The sequence below is a fragment of the Panthera onca genome, chromosome D4 (assembly GCF_046562875.1).
Source record: "Panthera onca isolate mPanOnc1 chromosome D4, mPanOnc1 haplotype 2, whole genome shotgun sequence".
NCBI lineage: Eukaryota > Metazoa > Chordata > Mammalia > Carnivora > Felidae > Panthera > Panthera onca.
In genome coordinates this window covers 89,140,497-89,160,262 of record NC_138351.1, presented here as the reverse complement: position 1 = coordinate 89,160,262, position 19,766 = coordinate 89,140,497, and the positions used below count along the sequence as shown (strand labels likewise).

The 19,766-nt window shown below is 57.7% G+C and overlaps 2 protein-coding genes across 4 annotated transcripts in view; both read right to left on the bottom strand.

Annotated features, from left to right (window-relative positions):
• The window catches only part of ASS1 (argininosuccinate synthase 1), a 52,895-nt gene extending 43,288 nt beyond the window's left edge, over window positions 1-9,607 (bottom strand). For both annotated transcript variants that reach the window (XM_078436358.2, XM_081790961.1), the window contains exons 1-4: window positions 9,536-9,607; window positions 4,668-4,729; window positions 2,615-2,724; window positions 1,851-1,919 (exon numbers count right to left, since the gene is read on the bottom strand). In XM_078436358.2, coding sequence (XP_078292484.1) covers window positions 1,851-1,919; window positions 2,615-2,719 — 174 coding nt within the window. In that variant the 5' untranslated portion in view covers window positions 2,720-2,724; window positions 4,668-4,729; window positions 9,536-9,607. The remainder of the gene's footprint in view (window positions 1-1,850; window positions 1,920-2,614; window positions 2,725-4,667; window positions 4,730-9,535) is intronic.
• Window positions 9,608-17,991: 8,384 nt separating this feature from the next.
• The window catches only part of HMCN2 (hemicentin 2), a 143,031-nt gene continuing 141,256 nt past the window's right edge, over window positions 17,992-19,766 (bottom strand). For both annotated transcript variants that reach the window (XM_078436359.2, XM_078436360.2), the window contains exon 98: window positions 17,992-18,835. In XM_078436359.2, the coding sequence (XP_078292485.2) occupies window positions 18,490-18,835 (346 nt within the window). In that variant the 3' untranslated portion in view covers window positions 17,992-18,489. The remainder of the gene's footprint in view (window positions 18,836-19,766) is intronic.

The window sequence follows — 19,766 nt, the reverse complement described above, 5'->3', positions numbered from 1 at the left end:
CGTCCGACTTCAGCTCAGGTCACGATCTCGCGGTCCGTGAGTTCGAGCCCCGCGTCGGGCTCTGGGCTGATGGCTCGGAGCCTGGAGCCTGTTTCCGATTCTGTGTCTCCCTCTCTCTCTGCCCCCCTCCCCCGTTCATGCTCTGTCTCTCTCTGTCCCAAAAATAAATTAAAAAAAATAAAATAAAAAAAAACGTTAAAGTGGGTTACTGTGTTTAACTTCAGCTTTTATTTATAACGTCGTATCAGTAGATGTAATCCACAAAACTATGGGGCACTCAAGTATTTTCAAGAGTGGAAAATGGTCATGGGGTTCTTTATATTATATTTGCAACTTCCTGTGAGCCAATAGTTAGCTTAAAATGAAGCCATTTTGTGGGGGGAAGCACCTGGGTGGCTCAGTCAGTTAAGCACCCGACTTTGGCTCAGGTCATGATCTCACAATTCGTGAGTTTGAGCCCCGCGTCGGGCCCTGTGCTGACAGCTCAGAGCCTGGAGCCTGCTTCTGAGTCTGTGTCTCCCTCTCTCTCTGCCCCTCCCCTGCTCGTGCTCTGTCTCTCTCTCAAAAATAAATAAGCATCAAAAAATAATTAAAAAAAAAAAGAAACTATTTTTTTTAAATGACTCAAAGAATGAAAGAAAATGAAAATTAAAAGAAAAGCAATGAGACTATACCCTGATGGTATGGGCAAGAAATTCCCACTCCAATTCCAAGTACATAAAAGTAGTTGGGATCCTCAGAGCACAAGGTTAAGAATGCTCTAGAGTAATGAATTAAGGACAGATCTTTACACAAAAGCCCAACTCATGTGAAGGCCCAGCTCATCTTCAACACTCAAGTGTTCTTATCCCACCTTCTGGGTTCCTGCTCAGACAACCCCTCTCCTCTCTGAGACATGAGGGAGATCCAGTTTTAGGCCTGCGGCCAGTGATGGGATATGGGACTCATGCATTATTTTAATGTGCCAATTGAGCTCTTTCTATGTGCCAGGCTCCTTTTTAGGTTCTGAGAACCCCAAGGAAGTGCCCTGCAGAGGGGACCAGTTCTGACCAAGCAGGTGAACTGATGGCTTTTCACACCATCCCTGCTGTGTCCCCTGTCCACTTGCCCAAGTGAAGGGGTGAGGGTACCAGGGACGGCCCCGGGGAGCAGCTCAGACTTTACGCTGTGAGCCTATGTGAGCAGGGACCATGTTGGCCCTGTTTACTACATGGGCTCCACACCCAACAGAGGGCCTGCCTGCCACGTGATTAGATGCTCAATCAGGGCACCGGACTCAACTGGAATTTTCTGATTCTGTTGAATGGATGGAATGATGGACAGAGATAGAAGAGGAATGGACAGGTAGATGGATGAAGGATGGATGAAAGAATGGGTAGATAGATGGACAGATGAATGGATGGATAGTTGATGGGGGGATGGACGAATGGATGGATGGAAGAAGGTTGGCTGGATGGGGGGATACATGAGTGAATGGATGGCTGGATGGCTGGATGATGGTTGGCTGGATGGATGATTGTTGGATGGATGGATAGATGAGTGAATCATGGGTGGAGGGACAGAGGCATAAAGGAGGGATGGGCAGGCAGACCGACGGATGGATAAGAGGAAGACAGAAGGGCGGGGGGGGGGGGGATGAGGACGTGGTGGGAAAGTGGGTAGGGAAGGCAGGGAGATGATGGCATCCACACACCTGAAAACAGAAGGAATCGAGCCCATACTCTTGGAAGCAAGAGGACCCAGCTGAAAAGGATGCAGGAGACAAGGAACCCTGAGGCAGCCATGCCCACTGCTGCCTCCACCAGGTCAAAACCCCACTTCCAACCCCAAATCCTGCCGCCACTTGGTACCTTTTTGGCCCCGAGCTTCAGCGCCTTCTTCCTGGCTTCTTCAAAGTCTTCCTTCTGGCCGATGTTGGCCTGAGAAACAGCAGCAGAGAGGCCTAATCAGCCCGGGGGCACGAAGGAGAGCTGGACAAGAATTTCAGCCCCTTCTCCCCCTGCCAAAGCTGTCTACAACACCCCTCAAATGGAGGTGGCTCTCACTTACCAGGTGACCGTGAGCGAGACGCTTCTCTCCCTGGGCCTCACCCTCCCCCACCTGAATGACAAGGGGACGGGGCGCTCTTAGGTGTCTTGACTTCAACTGCAAACCAATCACTCCTGGCAACGGCTCGACTTTTGTCTATGTGGAGCACTGTCCTCGCTTCCTCTGGGACCAGAAACTTCTCTTGGGGGGCCTCTTTCCATAGGAATGGAGGGGAGCAAATCACGTCCCCTGCTTCCGGAAACAGGAAGACGGTGTGCCTTCCATGGTCCCCGCTGCAGGCCAGAGCCCACGGCCCCTTGCAGGCAGACTGGCCGGGTCACACCGCCAAGCTCATTGCTGGCGTCCCCCGCTCCGGTCGCCCGCATACGGCTGGCCTCCTCGGTGCCCTGTGGGGCACCCCAGACCTGGGGACACCACGGATGTTCATTCTACCGGGGAAGAAAGAAGTATTTGCCTACAGTTGACGGGCTTAGGGAGGGGAAGCTGGGCTCGGGGGCAGGGAGAGCGAGCTCACGGACAGCAGGACAAACGGGTAGAAAGACGGACACACTGCGAGCCTCCTTACCAGGTAGGCGATGACGTCATAGCCTTGTTCCTTCAGCCACACGAGAATGCAGGAGGTGTCCAGGCCGCCACTGTAGGCCAGAACCACGGAGCCTTTGCTGGACATCTCGTCTGGGGGAGGGGGAGGTTGTCGTGGAGGAAGGAGAGTGACTCAGAGCCAGCCCATCCCAACCGGCCAGCAGCCCCCACTTTGGCCTTGGGCAGCCTCAGCCCTCGGAGGAGCTGCCGCGGGGGGAGGAGAGGGTTGGGAACAAGGCGTTCACCTGTTCTCAAGGCCAGCTGAGAAGCTGTTCCTTCCTGCGGCCTCATCCCTTCCCCCACCCCTACCCCCGGGGACCTGACCCCACACACTGCACGCACACACCTACATCCACGCAGGGGAGGCCCTGGGAAGACTGATAGCAGCTTGGGGGTGACAGGGGTTTGGGGGAGGAAGGAAGCATCCCTCGCCAGGTAGACAAGGTGCCTGAGGCTGAGCTGTTGGGACAGGGCCAGGATGCTCTGGAGACTTGGGCGGGGCTTTGGCCCCAAGCCTTGGGCAGCTCAGAGATTGCCAGGCGTGGCCCTGGGGGGCCTCACGTGGCTCACCCCCCGCCCCTACCGTGACCCGCTGTTGTGTCCGCTGGGGCGGCAGACCCTGGGGCTCAGACAGGTGAGCAGCTGGCTCAAGGTCACAGAGCTCGTCCCAGCATCCAATGCTGCCTCCCAGCAGAACAGGATGCTAGGGTGCAGAGTCCCTGCCTCCACGTACCCCCCCCCCCCCCCCGCCACCTGGTGCCCCAGCCAGCCCTCGCACATTGGGAGTTTAGACTCTTTTCAAACGCTGCTCCAGGATACAGACGGAGACACTGAGGTCCAGAGAAGGAAGGGGACAGGCAGAGGGAGTTCCTTCCTGGAGATGAAGATGATCCGTCCCCCTGCAGCAGGGACAGATGCGTCCCGCCTTATCTGTCTCCTCAGCTACACTGAGGCACCAGAGACCCCTGTGTCCTTGTCTTTGCAGCCACTGTTTCTTCCGTCCGGGAGGCTCTCCCTCAGCCTTTGGGCCGTTAGGACCTGCCCTGAGTCCCCCGGCACTCTCCACGAGGTCCCGAGAGTAGGTGCTGTTATCGTGCCCGCTTTGCTAATGAGGAAGCTGAGGGTCGCGGAGGTGGGGTCATTTGCTGGAGGTCATACGGTCAGCAGGCAGCAGGCCCAGATTTGGACCCAAACCATCTGGTCCCAGCCTCCCTGGACGTGGCCCCAGCATCCTGCATTGGTAGGGGGGATTCTTGTGTCTGGTGAGAGGCGCTCCCACTGGAGTCTGACCAAGGTCAGGGCCTTTATTAGGCACCGTTGGGAAAAGCCGTGGACGCCCCTCCGCAGGAGGGAGCCCACAAGGGGCACCCCATCATCACGACCGCAAAGATACAGGCTCCCGTGTACTGAAAACTTCCCCTGTGCCTGGGCCTGGAAGTCCAGGGAGGAGATGTGCTGGCCCAGTCACTCAGCCCTGCACAGCAGAGCCTGGACAGGGCCCGACTGCGACACTAGAACACGCATCCTGTGTGCAGACCCCTGGCCAGCCCCAGGGCTCGCACGCCCTGCGGCCCTTGGCACGCGGAAGGGAGAACACCTCATGGAGAAGTGCGGTTGGGGGGGTTTCTGACGGATGCAGACGACTTCTGCCTCCACTGGGCATTCGACCGCCTGCCAGGCCCTGTCCCCAGCCCGGCTTGCTGGTGACTCAGCAGACCCTGACCCTGGGGCCCAGGGACGGTGCTCATGGCAAGAGCAGACCATCAAAACTGGAGGGAAGGAGGGGCACCTGGGTGGCTCAGTCGGTTGAGCGTCTGACTTCGGCTCAGGTCATGATCCTGCGGTTCGTGGGTTCGAGCCCCGCGTCGGGCTCTGTGCTGCCGGCTCGGAGCCCGGAGCCCGCTTCGGATTCAGGGTCTCCCTCTCTCTCTCTGCCCCTCCCCCGCTCGCGCTCTGTCTCTCTCAAAAAATAAACATGAAAAAAAAATATTTCTTTTTTAATGGAGGGAAAGAGGCAGGAAGGACTCAGAAGGTACCTTGGATGGGACGTGCGGCTTCCCGGCTTCTGGAACCCGACTTCACGGCTCGGCGAACCACTCTGCAAAAGCCAAAGCTATTTCAGCCGTCTGGAACGGCAGTCCAGGTGAAGCCAGAGACCCTGAACCTGGCCTCTCCGGCTGGTCCCCACAATCCACATAAATGAACATGCCCGTCACGTGCGGAGCCCTTCCCTTTGTGTCGTCTCCATTTCCGAGACGGGGAAACTGAGGCTCAGGTTAAGGAGCTTGCTCAAGGCCTTGCTTGGCTGGTTAAGTGGCAGAGCCGGGACTCAACCCCAGAGCAGCTGGGCCCCAGAAGCCCCCTGCTGGAAGGCACAAGGCCCAGGGAAGGGAACCGCTGGGGCCAGGTGTGGTCTGGGAAGCCACAGGCGGCTCAGACACCCTGGCGCGGCTGGGGTGGGCTCGAGACAGGGACAGGTGATGCAAGGCCAAGACGGTGGGCGCCGGAGTAAGGGAGAGGGAGCCCCACGGAGACAGACAGACTGTGCCCGCCCCCCTCTGCCCCGTGGTCCCATCTCGGCACAGGCACGCTGCATTCTAATTGTACCCCCACTCCCATAAGTGTGAGCTCCGCGAGGACAGGGACCATCTCACGGACGGTGCCTGGCACCTGGCAGGCACTCAGAACGACGCTTCTGTTCTACTGTCCAGAGGCCAGTTCCTTGCCCGTAAGAGGAGGGTTACGTCCCCCCAAAGCCTAGAATTCTATGCACGCGCTCATCCAGAAACTGGCGCGCCCCTCCTGCCTGCCAGGCTGTGTGCCTGCATGCCCACCGAGGACCTTGGCCCCGAGGTCTGAGCTGTGTGAAAGAATGCACGTATCTAGGACTGTGTGCCCAGGAGCATGAACGCGTGTGTGCACGCCCGCGCGCGTGGGGGATGTTTGGGCCTGTGTGTGCAGAGATTAGCGGGGCGGGTGGGCTGGGAAATGTCGCAATCTGACACTGGCGTCTTCCCAGCGCCCCCACCCCCCATCCTCGGACCGGTGAAGCTTCTCCTCCCCCAGCCAGCCCGGTCCCTGGGCTGTGTGATGACACTGATGTCTGTCTCCGCGAGTGGAAACTGACAAGAGCTGAGGCCTCGAGTTGGGGGCGGGAGATGGGCCGAGGAGCAGGAAGGGGGGGTACAGTCCAGTGAGTACCCACTATGGGTAAAGCACAGGGGCTGGGTCCTCCAGACCTGGGCTCAGGCTGCTTCAGCTGCTCGTCTGCTAAATGGGGGTGAGAAGAGCCCACCAGTCCACAGGGCGACAGTGAGGATTCAGTGAGATGCTGGGGCGGGGGGGCGGGGGGGTTGGTGGGGAGGAGCCAGAGTTGGGCACCAAGCTAGACTCCCCTTACCACGGCCACGGCTAACCTCAGGCCAGTCCCTCACTCTCCAGGGCTCAGTCTAGCCATCGGCACTACCTGGAAGCCGTTCTGGTTCTGACACCCCAGGACCCTGGGATGCCTGCCTGGGGGGGTTGTCTAGCAAACCCTCGTCCCCACCCCATCCTCCATGAAGGGCCCAGGGCAGTCTCCTGCCCCCCTCCCCAGCTCCCAGGCACGTGCCCATTGCCAAGAAGATCCGTGTTTCCCCACTCCCACGCCAGACCTGACACCCTTCCCCGGAAGACGGACACCTTGGGAGGAGGGAAGAAGGTGGCCTCATGCCGAGATGCCTACCAGCCTGGTCTGAGTTGCCCAGGCAGGTGGCATTCTCCGTGGCCCCAGCCCGGGCCACCCCACCAGCTTCCCATGCACCTGCTAGGCCAGCCTTGGATACTTCCTCAATTCTAATGAAACCCGTGGGCTCCTAAACGTCAAAGCTGGAACGATGACAAGAGCAGATAGTCTGTGCGGTGCCACACAGGTGCCATTTCAAGGTGGAGACTATTCCTAAAAATTAATTATACCAGCTATCACTACCACGTGGGGCTCAGAAAAGGTCAACTACTTGCCCGGGTCTCAGGTTGCCAGATGCCAGAACTGGGACTGAAGCCTAGGCTGAATGCAGACCACAGATCGCCTCCCCCTCACTTTTGTCTTCCAGAAACCAAAACCCCCAATGAATCATCACCAACCAGTAGTATATTTCTCCGCGAGTCAGGGATACAGCTTGGCGAATGTTCTTCTGGAACCCCTCCCTCACATTCTAACTCTGCTGATCTGGGTTCGTTAGAGTTTGTTTTTTTTTTTTTTAAAACCCTAGCTCCGCCTAAGCCGGAAGAATTCTCTCTGACTTTGGGGTTTCCTCATTCTTGGGTTTGGAGGTCCTATCACTTCGGGGCCCTCTTTTGTGTCTGACAGAGCTAGGCTGCAATTCCACACTTTGACCAGGAGGTGCTGCTGTCGGGTTTCAGCCCCACCATCCACTTGATGGGCTCAGCTCCTCTGTCTGCACATCCTTGGTAAGACAGTGAGTGATTTTCTTCCCAATTGACAGAGGGGGAAGCTGAGGTCAAGGGGCTTGTCCTAGGCTAGACAATGAGCTGGCTCTCAGCAGCGGGATTCCTGGGGCCTGAGAATCAAATCGGGAACACTGGCTTTCTCGGGGACAGTGGCACTCCAGCAAACATCTTCCACCCAGGGTTAGGGGTCACTGGGGAGTCTGCCGTGGCTGGGAAGGTTGAGTCTCTACTTCTGGTGAAAAGCCCCTGAGACAGGTGGTAGGGAGACTAAGCAGATCTCACCAGACTCTGGTAAAAGACAGGCAAACTTCTAAGAGCATTTGGAGCACACGGCAGAGAGTGCATTCATTCATTCGTTGATCCTACCAATAATATTGCAAAGCCTGTTGGGTACATGGCCTACCCCCAAGTCTGGGGAGGGCGCCTCCCCAAGTCTGGGCGGGGGGCGGGGGGTGGAACGCACCAGGGCCTGGAAGATCAACCCTTCCCAAAGTGTTACAGCAGAGCTCAGAGGCTTAGACCCTGAATTCCAATGGGTTTCTTTCCACATGGGCGCCCACAGGCAAGGCACTCTCTTCAGGGGCTCTGTGCTCCAATAAAGGCATCTGGCTGTCCTGGCTCGCCTCCCAGGACCCATGAGGCTAAGAAGAAATGGGACCTGGGAAAGTGCTTGCACAGCAGGTAAGTCTGGGCCTGGCTCCCCTCCGTGAGTCAGACTCCTGGGGCCCCAGGCCAGGGGAAATGGCTACCATCACAGCCAAGCGACCACAAAGCCCAGAGCAGGCAGCCAGTTGATGCGGCCCATGTGAGTCCTCGGGGGAACTTGGACTATACAGAGTGGGGGCCTCCCTGCTCTGCCCCACCCGGTGCCTGCGCCAGGGTCTAGGTGCTCAGTGGGCAGCCTGCATCACTCAGCTTGTACTGAGCGGAACGAGAAGCGCTTCTCAGCACAGGGCACAGATGGCTCCAACTGGGACAGGTCCCCACCCCGCCCCCTGGCTCCCCTGCTTGGGCTCCGAGAGGGGGGATGGAAGGAGGGAAGGGTTTGTAGGATGAAGATTCCTCCCGCCCTACCCACCCATTCCTCTTGTGGCTCTGTCTACGGTCTCCTCACTAGAAGCTTCCGTAGGAGGGTAGAGATCTGGTCTCCGGTCTCATGTCCCCTGTATGGCACGTGGTGAGGCATGTCCCAGACAGTTACTGAGTGAATGGACCCAGCCACAGTTCTCAACAGTCTACAGAGATTGCCCCACCGTCTTACTGCTTCCTGAGCTCCCTGAGCGCCGAGCCTGTGCCAGCTCTGACAGACAGAGAAACTGAGGCTTGGGAAGCTGGCAGCTGGCCCAAGGTCTCACCCGGTCGTGCCTGCCTTCCGGGCTTGGGTCTGCTGGCTCCAGAATCTGCCCTGTTACCAGCCGTGGGCTGGGAAGGAAAGATCAAAGCCCAGGGCCTATTTGATCCGACCCTGGGGAAAGAACAGGTTTGTTCCTGCCTGACTCTGTGCAAGCTCCGAGCCGCGATGCCCCGGAGGAGACGCCCCCACTGCGCAGAAAGGAACACTGAGGTGGCGGGTCACGGGACCTCCTCAGGAAGAGCCCTGGCGGGATGGGAGAGGAGTTTCCTCCATTTCACAATGACCCTCCCTCTCCGGAGGGCGCAGCCGCCCAAGGGGCCAAAGGCAACAGCAACCCGGACGGCGGACATTTCCTGCAGAGCGGCCCCTCCCACAGCCCCGGAGTCCAGTGCCAGCCACAAACCGGGCACCGTGACCCGGCGCGGCCACCGCCCCCAACCCTCGGGCGGAGAAGGCTAATAGGTTTCAGGAGGCAGAGACTGACGCCCCCTGCGGGGGAAGGAGCGCAGTCACAACCAAGACTCCGCGTCCCGCTGCCCATCTGCCCGCGGTAAACTGAGGCTCGGGGCTGTGGGAGGGGCCCATGCGCCCAAGGCCCGGGGAGAGGGGCAGAGGTCGGGCGGGAACTCAGGTTTCACGCAGAGAAAGGGAGGCGGAGACAGAGACCGGGGCAGGAGGGGGAGGTCAGAGAAGGGGTGAGAGAATCCGGACCCCACCCCATCCTCCGGACTCCCAAGGTCTCCATCTGGGGGGGTCCGGCATAGAGGAAGCTGGGCTAGACACGGGGAATCTAGAAAAGACCTCGGCCCGCAAAGGGGACGCATAACCTGACCTGCCACCCCCCCCCCACCCCCGCATTGTCCGAGACTCGCGCCCCGGCCCCACCCTCGAAGGACTGAAGCCCCGGCGTCGCTCTCCTGCCCTCCCGTCCAAGTGCGAGCGCGGGGCGCTTGGCCACTCGGGGCCGACTTCTGCTCCCGCCTGCACAGGCGACCGGAGCGCGGTCCCCTCGGCCTCTTCGGCTCGCTGTCGGCGGGACCCGGGGGCAGGGTGTCCTAGGCCAGGGGGTGGGAGCGGAGTCTCGGGCCGGGGGCTCCTTACCGTGGCCCGGGCGGCGGTGGCAGGCGGCGGAGCAGGGCCGGCTGCGTGGCGCATCCCGGGTTATAAACACCCGGCCCGGGGGCAGGGCCCGGGACCAGGGACACGTGGGGGGGGGGGGGGGGAACGCGCGCGACAGGCCCCGCCCCCGGGCCCGGCCCCCACGCGGAGCCGCTCGGCGGCCGCGGCCACCTGCAGGTGGGCGGGGCCCGGTCCCTCCCTCCCTCCTTCCTTGTCCGCCCTCGCCCCGCCCCCCGGGGCGCACGTCCTCCCGAGGGCGCACGCGCCCAGGGTCCTCTCGCCCTGACCCTCGGGCAGGCGGCCCCTCGGGGCGCGGCAGTGGCTGGAACGCGGGCAACTGGCAGGGTGACCACGGCAGGCGGTCCTGCCAGAGGCTTGCCACCGCCCGGGGGTGGGAGTGGGAACAGAAGTCCCTTAGGCGCGGTGCATCTCGTGCCCGCTTTTATCCCGCGGTGGCCTCTCTGCAGACCTCCCTTCCCCCACAGTGGCCCCCGGGAACCGGAGCCCAGGTGAAGGTGGCCCCAGAAGGCCGCGGTTTCAGCCCTCCGTCCAGGGCTGGTTCTTGGCTGTCTCCCCAGAGCCTGGCACCGGGCCACCCCCCTCCAGGGCACCCCATAAATACTGAAGAGAAGACTGGCCAACTGCTAAGCCGGCGGGCAGCTGGGGTTCACAGCTGAGGTTCACAGAGGCGAGGCTTCTTGCTTGCAAAAAAGAAACGGGGACTTGCCACCCCGGTCTGGCCTGCAGAAGGTTCTGTGTGTCAGAAGTTCCCCAGCCTGGTTTAGAGGCCCCAAAGCACCAATCCCTGCCTCTACAGCTGAGTGAAATGGCAGGTGCCCACCCGTCCAAGGCAACGCCATGGTTAGGACTGACTCCCAAGTCCTCTGGGCCCTGACCCCCCCCCCCCCCCCGGGAGGTGGGAGCCCCAGACCATACTGCTGGTTTGCCATTCAGCCATCTTGTAAAAGTGGGGGCGAAGGTGGGGGATAGGTGGTGTCGAGGAGGCAGCCTTGTCCCCTTCCTGCAACCAAGAAGCAGACAGAGAAGGGGACCCTTGGCAGAGAGGAGTGAAGGCCGCTGGCTTAGTCACTTAGTCCTCCCAGTCAGCGCCCCCGCCCCGGCCCATCCCAGCCCCGGGCATCCCTGCCTGGCCACCAAGCACGTCTGCCAGGTTAGTGGCTGTGAGCCCATCAGGAGGCAAAAGGCATTAAAGCAACTGATAAGCAGAACCACGGCTTTTGGTCCCTGTGAACGCCCCAGCCTCAGACACCCAAACCCCAGGAGTGGCCGTGATGGCAAGGAAGCGCCCCAAGAGCTGTGTGGGGCTGGGTGACTTCAGGCACCTTCCTGCCAGCAGGCGAGATGGCGGCTGGCCCCGGAACCCACTCACTCAGCCACCTCTGGGCCTCGCAGAGCCCCTGGCCTTCCACACTAGCAGGAAGCAAGTGAGGAACAGCCGACACAACATGCCTGCAGCCTGGGGCGTGCAGCCTGGGGCGGCTTCCTTCCCCAGCAGGAGTGGGGAAGGACCGTCCTGTGACTTTGTGCTGAGTCTTTGTTTCTTCCTTTAAGATGTCACTGCTGGTTGAGAAAGTTGGGGAGGGTGTGGGTGAATAGGGACCACCTCCTGGGAGTTACTGCAGAGCAAGTGGGGGGGGGGAAACTGAGGCAGGGAGGCCTGATGTTCCCCCAAGCTCTCCAGAGCCAGTGGTGGCTCCAGAGAGAAGCCCCATTACCCAAACCTTAGGAAGAGGGTGGGGTGAGGGATAAGCCCCTGTCAGTCTAGGACAGATGGGGGAGGGGCAGCGGGATGGAGGAGGAAGTGAGTTCATCTGGGTAGATCTGGGGCTCAATCACACCCTTGTGGGTATCACGAAGCACGGTTTTATTCTCCTTAGCTTTATTTGCTCTTCACGATCCCCCTATATGAGGCCACTATGACCGTTATCCCCATTTTGCGGTTAGGAACCTGCAGCACAGAGAGGGTATATCTTTCCCAAGACCACACAGCATGTTAGTGGCAGAGCAGGACTAGACCCCAGGGTCTGAGGCTCCGGCCAAACCCTCTGCTCGAGCTCGGGCTTGGGTTGAATTGATAGAGGCACCAGGGTCTCTGTCCCAGGGTCCCAGGCTGCAGGGACCTTTACGCTCTGCTGCAGAAATGGCTCCAGTCCAGGGGGCTGTCCCTTTCTGACGCACAGGAGCTGGTGACACAGCTCTCCTAAGAGGAAAATGGGCCCAACTGCTAGCAGGGGTCCCGCCCACTGGGCACCAGGGTGATTGAGAGGCAGAGATCAAGGCCAGGATGGACTGGCCGGCTTCTGGATGAGCCACTTTCATCATGCACCCCTCCATCTGCCAGGTGGACATCCACACCCTGCCCTGGCCCTCACCTTGCAGAACAGGTCGTGGGTCCACGGCCGGGGCATGGCCAGAGGGGCTCCCCTACCTGGGGCTGAGCCACTTTGGCCTTTACCTTTCACCCACACCCAGGTCAGGGCTCCTGAAGGACCCTCCAAACCTCCTAGGTAAGTGCCCTTGGGTGGTGCCTCTAAAAGGACAGCGGCACGTACACCTGACCGAGCGGAGACACTGAGAAGTTCGAATCTTCTGCGTGTATCCAGAGCCTGCCCTTTCCTTCCGGTCTCCACCTCCTCCCCACTGGCCTGTCTTCTCTTACTCAGACCATTGCTATAGCCTCCTTGATCATCTCCCTGCTTCTCTCTTCCAGTCTCCTGCTCCCCGCCCACAAATCCTTTCTCTGCACAAGAGCAGAGAGTTCTTAAAAATGCAGAATAAGTCACACCCTTCTTCAACCCTTTGGTGGTTCATTTCCCCCATATTAGTTCCTAGTTGGTCTAGTCACATTAGTTGAGGACTTTCCTTTCTCCATTGAATTACATTGGCGCATTTGTTGCAAATTAACCGACCATGCAAGTGTGACTATGTCTCTGGACTCCCTCTTCTGTTCCACTGATCTATTCGTTCTTATGCCAATACTACACCGTCTTGATTTACTACAGCTTTATAGTAAGCCTGGAAGTCCGATAGGCTGTATCTTCCAATTTTGTCCCGTTTCAAAATTATTGTGGCTATTTCAGCTCATTTGCATTTCCATATAAATAGTAGAAACAGATTGCCAGTTTCCATAAAAAGCCTGCCGGAATTTTGATTGCGAATTCCAACAAATCTATATAGCATCTTGGGGTGGGGGGGAATGGATATCTTAACAATATTGAATTCTTCAATCCATGATCATGGTATACCTCTCCAGTTATTTATATCTTCTTACATTTTCCAGCATTTAAAAAGACTTCAGGCTGTTTACTGAAAAGTATTAGTTGGGGGCAACTGGGTGGCTCAGTCAGTTAAGCCTCCAACTTCGGCTCAGGTCACGATCTCACAGTTTTTGAGTTCGAGCCCTGCGTCGGGCTCTGTGCTGACAGCTCAGAGCCTGGAGCCTGCTTCACATTCTGTGTTTCCCTCTCTCTCTGCCCCTCCCCCTGCTCGCACTCTGTCTCTCTCTCTCTCTCTCTCAGAAATAAATTAACCTTAAAAAAAAAAAGAAGAGAAGTATTAGTTGCTATTTACATGAGCAATGAGAAGGGAGGTCAGGCCAATCCGTAGGAGGTTACATCTTGAGATGATCTTCATTTGTGATGGATTCAATTTTTGCTTTAAACCAGCCTCAGAGCCCAGCCTTGGGATGGATATTTTACCAGACAGGTTATATGACTTGCCAGCTGGAGGCTTATTCTTGGGCCTTATTCTGCTCAGAGAAGAGGAAAACCCGGCCGGTTGGTGTGTCCTTGATGGGTGGTATAAAAGTCCTCAGTTTCTTTTTCTTTTTTTTTTTTTTTTTTATTTTTTTTTTCAACGCTTTTTATTTATTTTTGGGATAGAGAGAGACAGAGCATGAACGGGGGAGGGGCAGAAAGAGAGGGAGACACAGAATCAGAAACAGGCTCCGAGCCATCAGCCCAGAGCCTGACGCGGGGCTTGAACTCACAGACCGCGAGATCGTGACCTGGCTGAAGTCGGACGCTTAACCGACTGCGCCACCCAGGCGCCCCAAAAGTCCTCAGTTTCAACAGGAGTGTCAAAGGATCCATCTTGGTTCAGATGTCTGAGCAATGTTTTGTAGGTTTTAATGTACAGTTCTTGCTTATCTTTCATTAAACTTCCTCCTATTTTAAGTATTTTAAATTTTTGGATACTATTGTACATGATTTAAATTTCATTTTCTGGTTGTTTGTTGCTAGTATATAGAAATACGGCTGGTTTTTGTATATTTGCCTTATATTCAGCCACCTTGCTGACGTCACTGACTAATCCTAGTAGATATTTGGGGTTTTTTTCTTAAAAAATTTTTTAATGTTTATTTTTGACAGAGAGAGAGAGACAGAGCATGAGCAGGGGAGGGGCAGAGAGAGAGGGGGAGACACAGAATCCGAAGCAGGTTCCAGGCTCTGAGCTGTCAGCACAGAGCCCGATGTGGGGCTCCAACTCGTGAACCCACCAGATCATGACCTGAGCCGAAGTCAGACGCTTAACTGACTGAGCCACTCATGCATCCCTGACTTTTATTTTAATGTTATTTATTTTTGAGAGAGAGAGAGACAGAGTGTGAGTGGGGGAGGGGCAGAGAGAGAGGGAGACAGAATCCGAAGCAGGCTCCAGGCTCTGAGCTGTCAGCACAGAGCCCGATGCGGGGCTCGAACCCATAGACCGCAAGATCACGACCTGAGTCGAAGTCGGACACTCAACCGACTGAGCCACCCGGGCACCCCAATCCTAGTAGATATTTGTAAATACCTTAGGATTTTCTATGTAGACAATAATGTCCACTGTGAATGGAGACAATCTTGCTTTTCCCTGTATTATCTCTGTGCTTTTTCTTCTTGCCTTATTGCAATGGTGAGGACCCCCAGTATAAGATTGAATAAAAATGGTGAAGGTCGATATCCTTGTGTTGTTCTTATTCTTGGGGAAGGCATTCATTCGGTCTTCCACTATGATGTTAGTGTAGGGTTTCTTTTTTAAGTTTATTTATTTATTTATTTTGAGAGACAGGGCATGAGTCGGTGAGGGGCAGAGAGAGAGAGAGAGAGAGAGAGAGAGAGAGAGAATCCTGAGCAGAGAATCCTCCCTCCCCCACCCCCTACCCCGCCATGTGGGGCCAGTTAACCAACCAAGCCACCCAGGTGCCCCAAACTGTAGATTTTCCATAGTCACTTTTCATCAGGTGAAGAAGGTCACTTTTACTCTTAGTTTGTTGAGAGTTTTTATAATGAGTATGGGCTGAATTTTATAACGTGCTTTTTCTGCATTTATTGAGATGATCATATGATTTTCTCTTTATTCTATGAACGTGGTAAGTTACATTGATTGATTTTCAAGCCTGGAACCAACTCTTGCATTCCTGGAATGATCATATCTCAGTAAAGTTGATTTTTAACTTTTTACGGGGGAAAAAAGGAGATGGGGGGCTTAGGGTTCAAAGAGACATAAAGGATGTACTTAATCACAATATGTAGACCTCCTTTGGATCCTGACTTTTTTAAGCCTAAACATTAAAAAAAAAAGCATAAAAGAAACACCCTTTTTGTGACCACTTGGAAACGTGAATGAACACTGACAGGATTGTTGAATTTTTAATTTGATGTGATGATATTGTAGATAAGCGTTTTTAAAAGAATTTTTAAATTTTTTTTTCAATTTTTGAGAGAGAGAGAGACAGAGAGACAGAGCATGAGTGGGGGAGAGGCAGAGAGAGAGGGAGACACAGAATCCGAAGCAGGCTCCAGGTTCTAAGCTGTCAGCACAGAGCCCAACACGGGGCTCGAACCCACGAACCGTGAGATCATGACCTGAGCCGAAGTCGGACGCTTAACCGACCGAGCCACCCAGGCGCCCCCGGGGTGGCTTTTCTAAGGGTCGGCTCTATTGCCACCACTTGTCTGAACGTAGATGCAGCCTGTGCATCTAACCAAGGAGCAGACCCCTCTTGTCCTCCGTGTCTCCCCTGCCACGCAAGGGCTCGCGCCTGTGAGTCACACAGGGGCCTGGGAATGTGGAGACCGCAGACACTTCACCGCACAACCATCCCATGCTTGGCACTGGATACCATTCTGCTGCTGCCCAGGCCTGGGCACCGGCTCCAGGAACAAGAGTGTCCTCTAGGCCAGACCCCCAGGTTGCCAGTCCCTGCCCAGAGGGAACACAGAGTCCATTTGTTTGTTGGGTTCTTGGAAAAACCGGCATCAGGGAGTTTAATGAGTGACCTACAGGGCTGTTTATCACCATTGATGGATCGGGACAGCCTCCGCCCGGAGGTCAGGTGGTGCTGGGGGCTGGGGTGGCTGGATGGGGCCCTGGCCAATGACGGGAGCTGGTCGGCAGCTAGAAAAGCAGAAGTGGAAAAGGCTCCCTTGGGGCTGGCTCCTCCTCTGCTCCTGGATCTGCTCCCTGTGGATCTGGGCAGGGGTGGGTGGGGCAGGGGAGCACAAGCCTGAGAGTTCACGGCCCGGATTCCAGGCCAGGTCTGCTACTGGCTCACTGCCAGACTTTGAGCAATCAGCCCTTTCCACCAGCTCAGATGGCCATTTGGAAGGTGGGGGAGGCAGGACTGAATGGACACTCCCCTCGTGGCTCCTCAGGTCTTGAACTGTCTTGAATTGTCGCGGTCCCTCCTCTTCATCCTGTTCTTGGCCCTCCTTCACCTCCCATCCTCCTTTCTTGGGGAGTGGAGACAGGGGGCCTGCAGGCTAACACCCCCCGGGCTCTGGAGTCAGAGAGCCTGAGTTGAGCTCTTCCCTGCAGGCTGTGTGAGCTTGGGCTAGCGGCTTGCCTTCTCTGAGCCCCCATTCCTTCATCTTTCAAATGGGCATACTCTTTCTTGCCTCTGGGTCTCCTGGGAGAAGGAAAACTCGGGCCCATAAGGCACTGGGCATGCCAACAGATGGTTTGCAAACATGAAGGGCCAGGGGGAGACTGGGAAGCAGCAGACAGGAGGCAGCAGGGGTGAAAGAGGAGGCCGCACCTCCCCTCCGCAGGTCTCACCTCTGCAGTGCCTCACCCTGGGGCTGACCTTTTCACGGGCTCCATAAAAAATTAACAGCCCAGCAAACGGCAGGGCGCAGGTTGTGACCTCTGGCCCCTAGGGTTGCACAAAGAGGGGCGTTTCTCCCAAGGGAGGTCCTCACAGGTGGGCGCCGGACAAATGGGTGTGGGGGGGGGGGGCTTGCCGGACCCCGCCCCCTCGAGTTTCTCCTCCATCGTTAGTGACTTCCGTGGCTTAAATCCGGAGTGGCGGACTACAGCACCCCGCCAGTTTTTGTGAAGCCTGCAAGCTCAGGATGGATTTTGCACTTGTAAATGGTTGGGAAAAAAAAATCAAAAGAGTATTTCGTGACATGTGAAAACTGTATGAACGTCCAACGTCAGTGTCCAGTCATAGTTCATTGGGACACAGCCACGCTCATTCATTCGTGTGCTGTGTGGCTCCTCGAGCGCTGCCGCGGGGAGGGGAGTGATTTCAACAGAGCGGAGGTTCGCCAAGCCCAGAGCTTTCCTTTATCTGGCCCTTCACGGCAAAAGTTCGCAGACCCCTGGCTTCAAGGACAACAAAATAGCTTTGAGGAGGAAATGCCCCGGGGAGGTTCAGGTGGGGCCGTCCAGTGGAAATCCGGAGGGCCGGTCGAACCATGAACCGGTCGCCTATCCGGCTAGTGGCTGCGTCACGCCCCCTCTCGGAGCCTCCTTTTCTCCATCTGTAAAATGGACACAGCCGTTTCCCCATTTCATGCAGCACTGCTGGAAGTCTCTGCTTACAGAGTCTGGTTGTCATTCACCCGTTAGTGAGAAATAACTCAAGACAGCTTTTTCCCTCCCTGCCCGGCTGAGAGAATGAGGACGCAAAGGGGGAGGTGACGGTGTCACACTGAGCAAGGGCAACGGGGAGGAAGGGTCTCTCCTCTTCAAAACCACGTGCGATTGAGCCTCTTTCTGCCAGAGGCTGTGGCCAAGGGCGGCGGCCACAGGGTGGTGGCTGAGGCAGGGTCGGGGGTGTGGGCGGAGAAGCAGCTCCCTGCGCTTCTGCAGAGTCCCTGGTGACTCAGACCCTCCCCAGCACCCTGGAGACGTGCCCTTACGTACATAGATGTTCTGATCCTGTCCCTTCCCAGCTCATTCCGTCAAAGCCAAAGTCCCTGCGATGGCCTAGAGGCCCCAGGGTTCTGGCCCAACATGCTTACCTTTCAGGTAGCATCTCCCTCTTCCTCCCCCCAACCCGCGGAGACTCCAGCCTCCCCCACCTTCTCCCGGGACCTCCACCAGGGAGCACCTTCCTGCCCGAGGCCCAGGGCTGCTGGACCAGAAGGGTGGTCCAGCCAAAGCCCCTCCTGACCAGAGCAAAATAACTGGACGAAGAGATGAAGTTGGTTAAAAAGAAACGTTTTTATGTTATACGTACACACACACGGGGCTCAGGAGGACACCGTTCTGTGGGCAGAGGATAGCTGCTGTCACCCTCTAGGGGTCTGTCCCTCCCCTGGGGCCTCCTGGTGTGCTGTGTCCCAGCCCAGGTCTCCCTGGAGTTTGGGGCAAGCCTGGAGGCGCCCCCGTCAGACAAGCAGGCTTCACCACCCAAGGACGGCCTTAGACTCTTGAGTGCCCAGCTCCACCTCCGCGGGGGGTGGGGGGAGATCGGGTCCTTGACGTCCTGGGGTCAAGGTTGCACAGGGTCGTGTTTGCTGAAGGGCTCAATGACGCACAAGGTGTGGGGGGGGTGACGCTTCTTGCCACAGCAGGTGGTGAGGGCAAGAGCCACCTGGGCGGGCGGGCGGGCGGTGGGGACCGCTCCGGCTCCTCCCTGGCCCCCCTCCCCATCCCTGGAGGTCACTGGCCCCCAAAGCGGCGGCCAGCGACCACGCCCCTCAGTAGGGATAGGGGGACACGGCGATGAGCAGGACGAAGACGCTCTGGTGGCGCGGCGCGGCGGCGCGCACGGTGAGCCGGTAGAGGCCGGCGCGGGTGAGCGCGCGGCGGGTGTAGACGGCGCCGTGGCCGGTGCGCAGCGGGCGCAGCGCGAAGGGGCTGCGCGGGTCGGGCTCGAGCACGCTGAGCTCCGTGCGGTTGGCGGGGACGCCGGCCTCGGAGAAGGCGGCGAGGCGGGCCACGTCGTGGTGGGCGCGCACGCCCAGGGGCAGCGGCAGCAGCTTGTACTGCAGCGTGGAGGGGCCGCCCGCGCTGCAGTCCTGCGAGCAGCGTCGGAAACACGTCCTGCGGGCGGGACAGACGGATCGACTCGGGGTGCTGTCACAGCGTGGTCTGCAAACCGGACCTCGGCCCCAGGCCCCGCGGTTCTCCCGTGCGCCGCCCGGCCCCTTGCCCCCCAGTGGCTTCTCTACAGGCACCATTAGCCCACTTTAGAGATCCGCAAACTGAGGCCCAAAGAAGCCTTCCCATCGGAGCGGGTCCCATAACCCCACAGAACTTTCCAGACCCACGCTCCAGGGCTCGCCGGTGGGCGCAGGGCGGCAATACAGTTTGGGGCCCTCCAGGCCTGTCTGCAGCCCCGGAACCGAGTCATCTGCTCTGGATTTGCAAGGGGGCAGGGGTGGTGGGGCTCAAAGATGCTTGCTTAGCCTTGCCAAGGGCATCGGTGTCCCCACCCCCAGCCTGGTCTTCCCGAGGGGTAGAGTCGCTGGGGCAAAGTCACCTTCCCTGACTGCTGCGGCTACAGCTTGTGTCTGCCAAGATCCCCAAGTCCGCGCATCTTTCCAAGCATCTGTGGCCGGTGGGAGTGGGGTGAAGGAGATGTGTTTCGTGTTCGTGCGCCAGTGTGTGTCTGAGTCCTGGGGTTTTGGGGGGGTTTCTGGGTGGCATTTATGTGTGTGTGCGTGTGTGTGTGTGTGTCCATGTCTAGGGTTTTATGTACACAGTCATGTGTTCCCCTACATCTCACGTGTTCATCTCCAATTCTGTGTGGCCTCTGGCCTATCCCCGCCCCCCAGGATTCTGCTCCGGCCGCATTGCCACCGCGGTAAATGCCAGCGTTCGGGTCAGCTTGCCACCCGTGTGGCTGCGGGGAGGTACGCTGCCCTGTGGGCATAGTCGCCTCACTCGGGAGTCCTGGCAGGGGTGACCCCACTGGCCCCTGCCTGAGACATGGCCTTTCTGGGGGCAGGCTCCGGCCGCCCAGGAGCCAGAA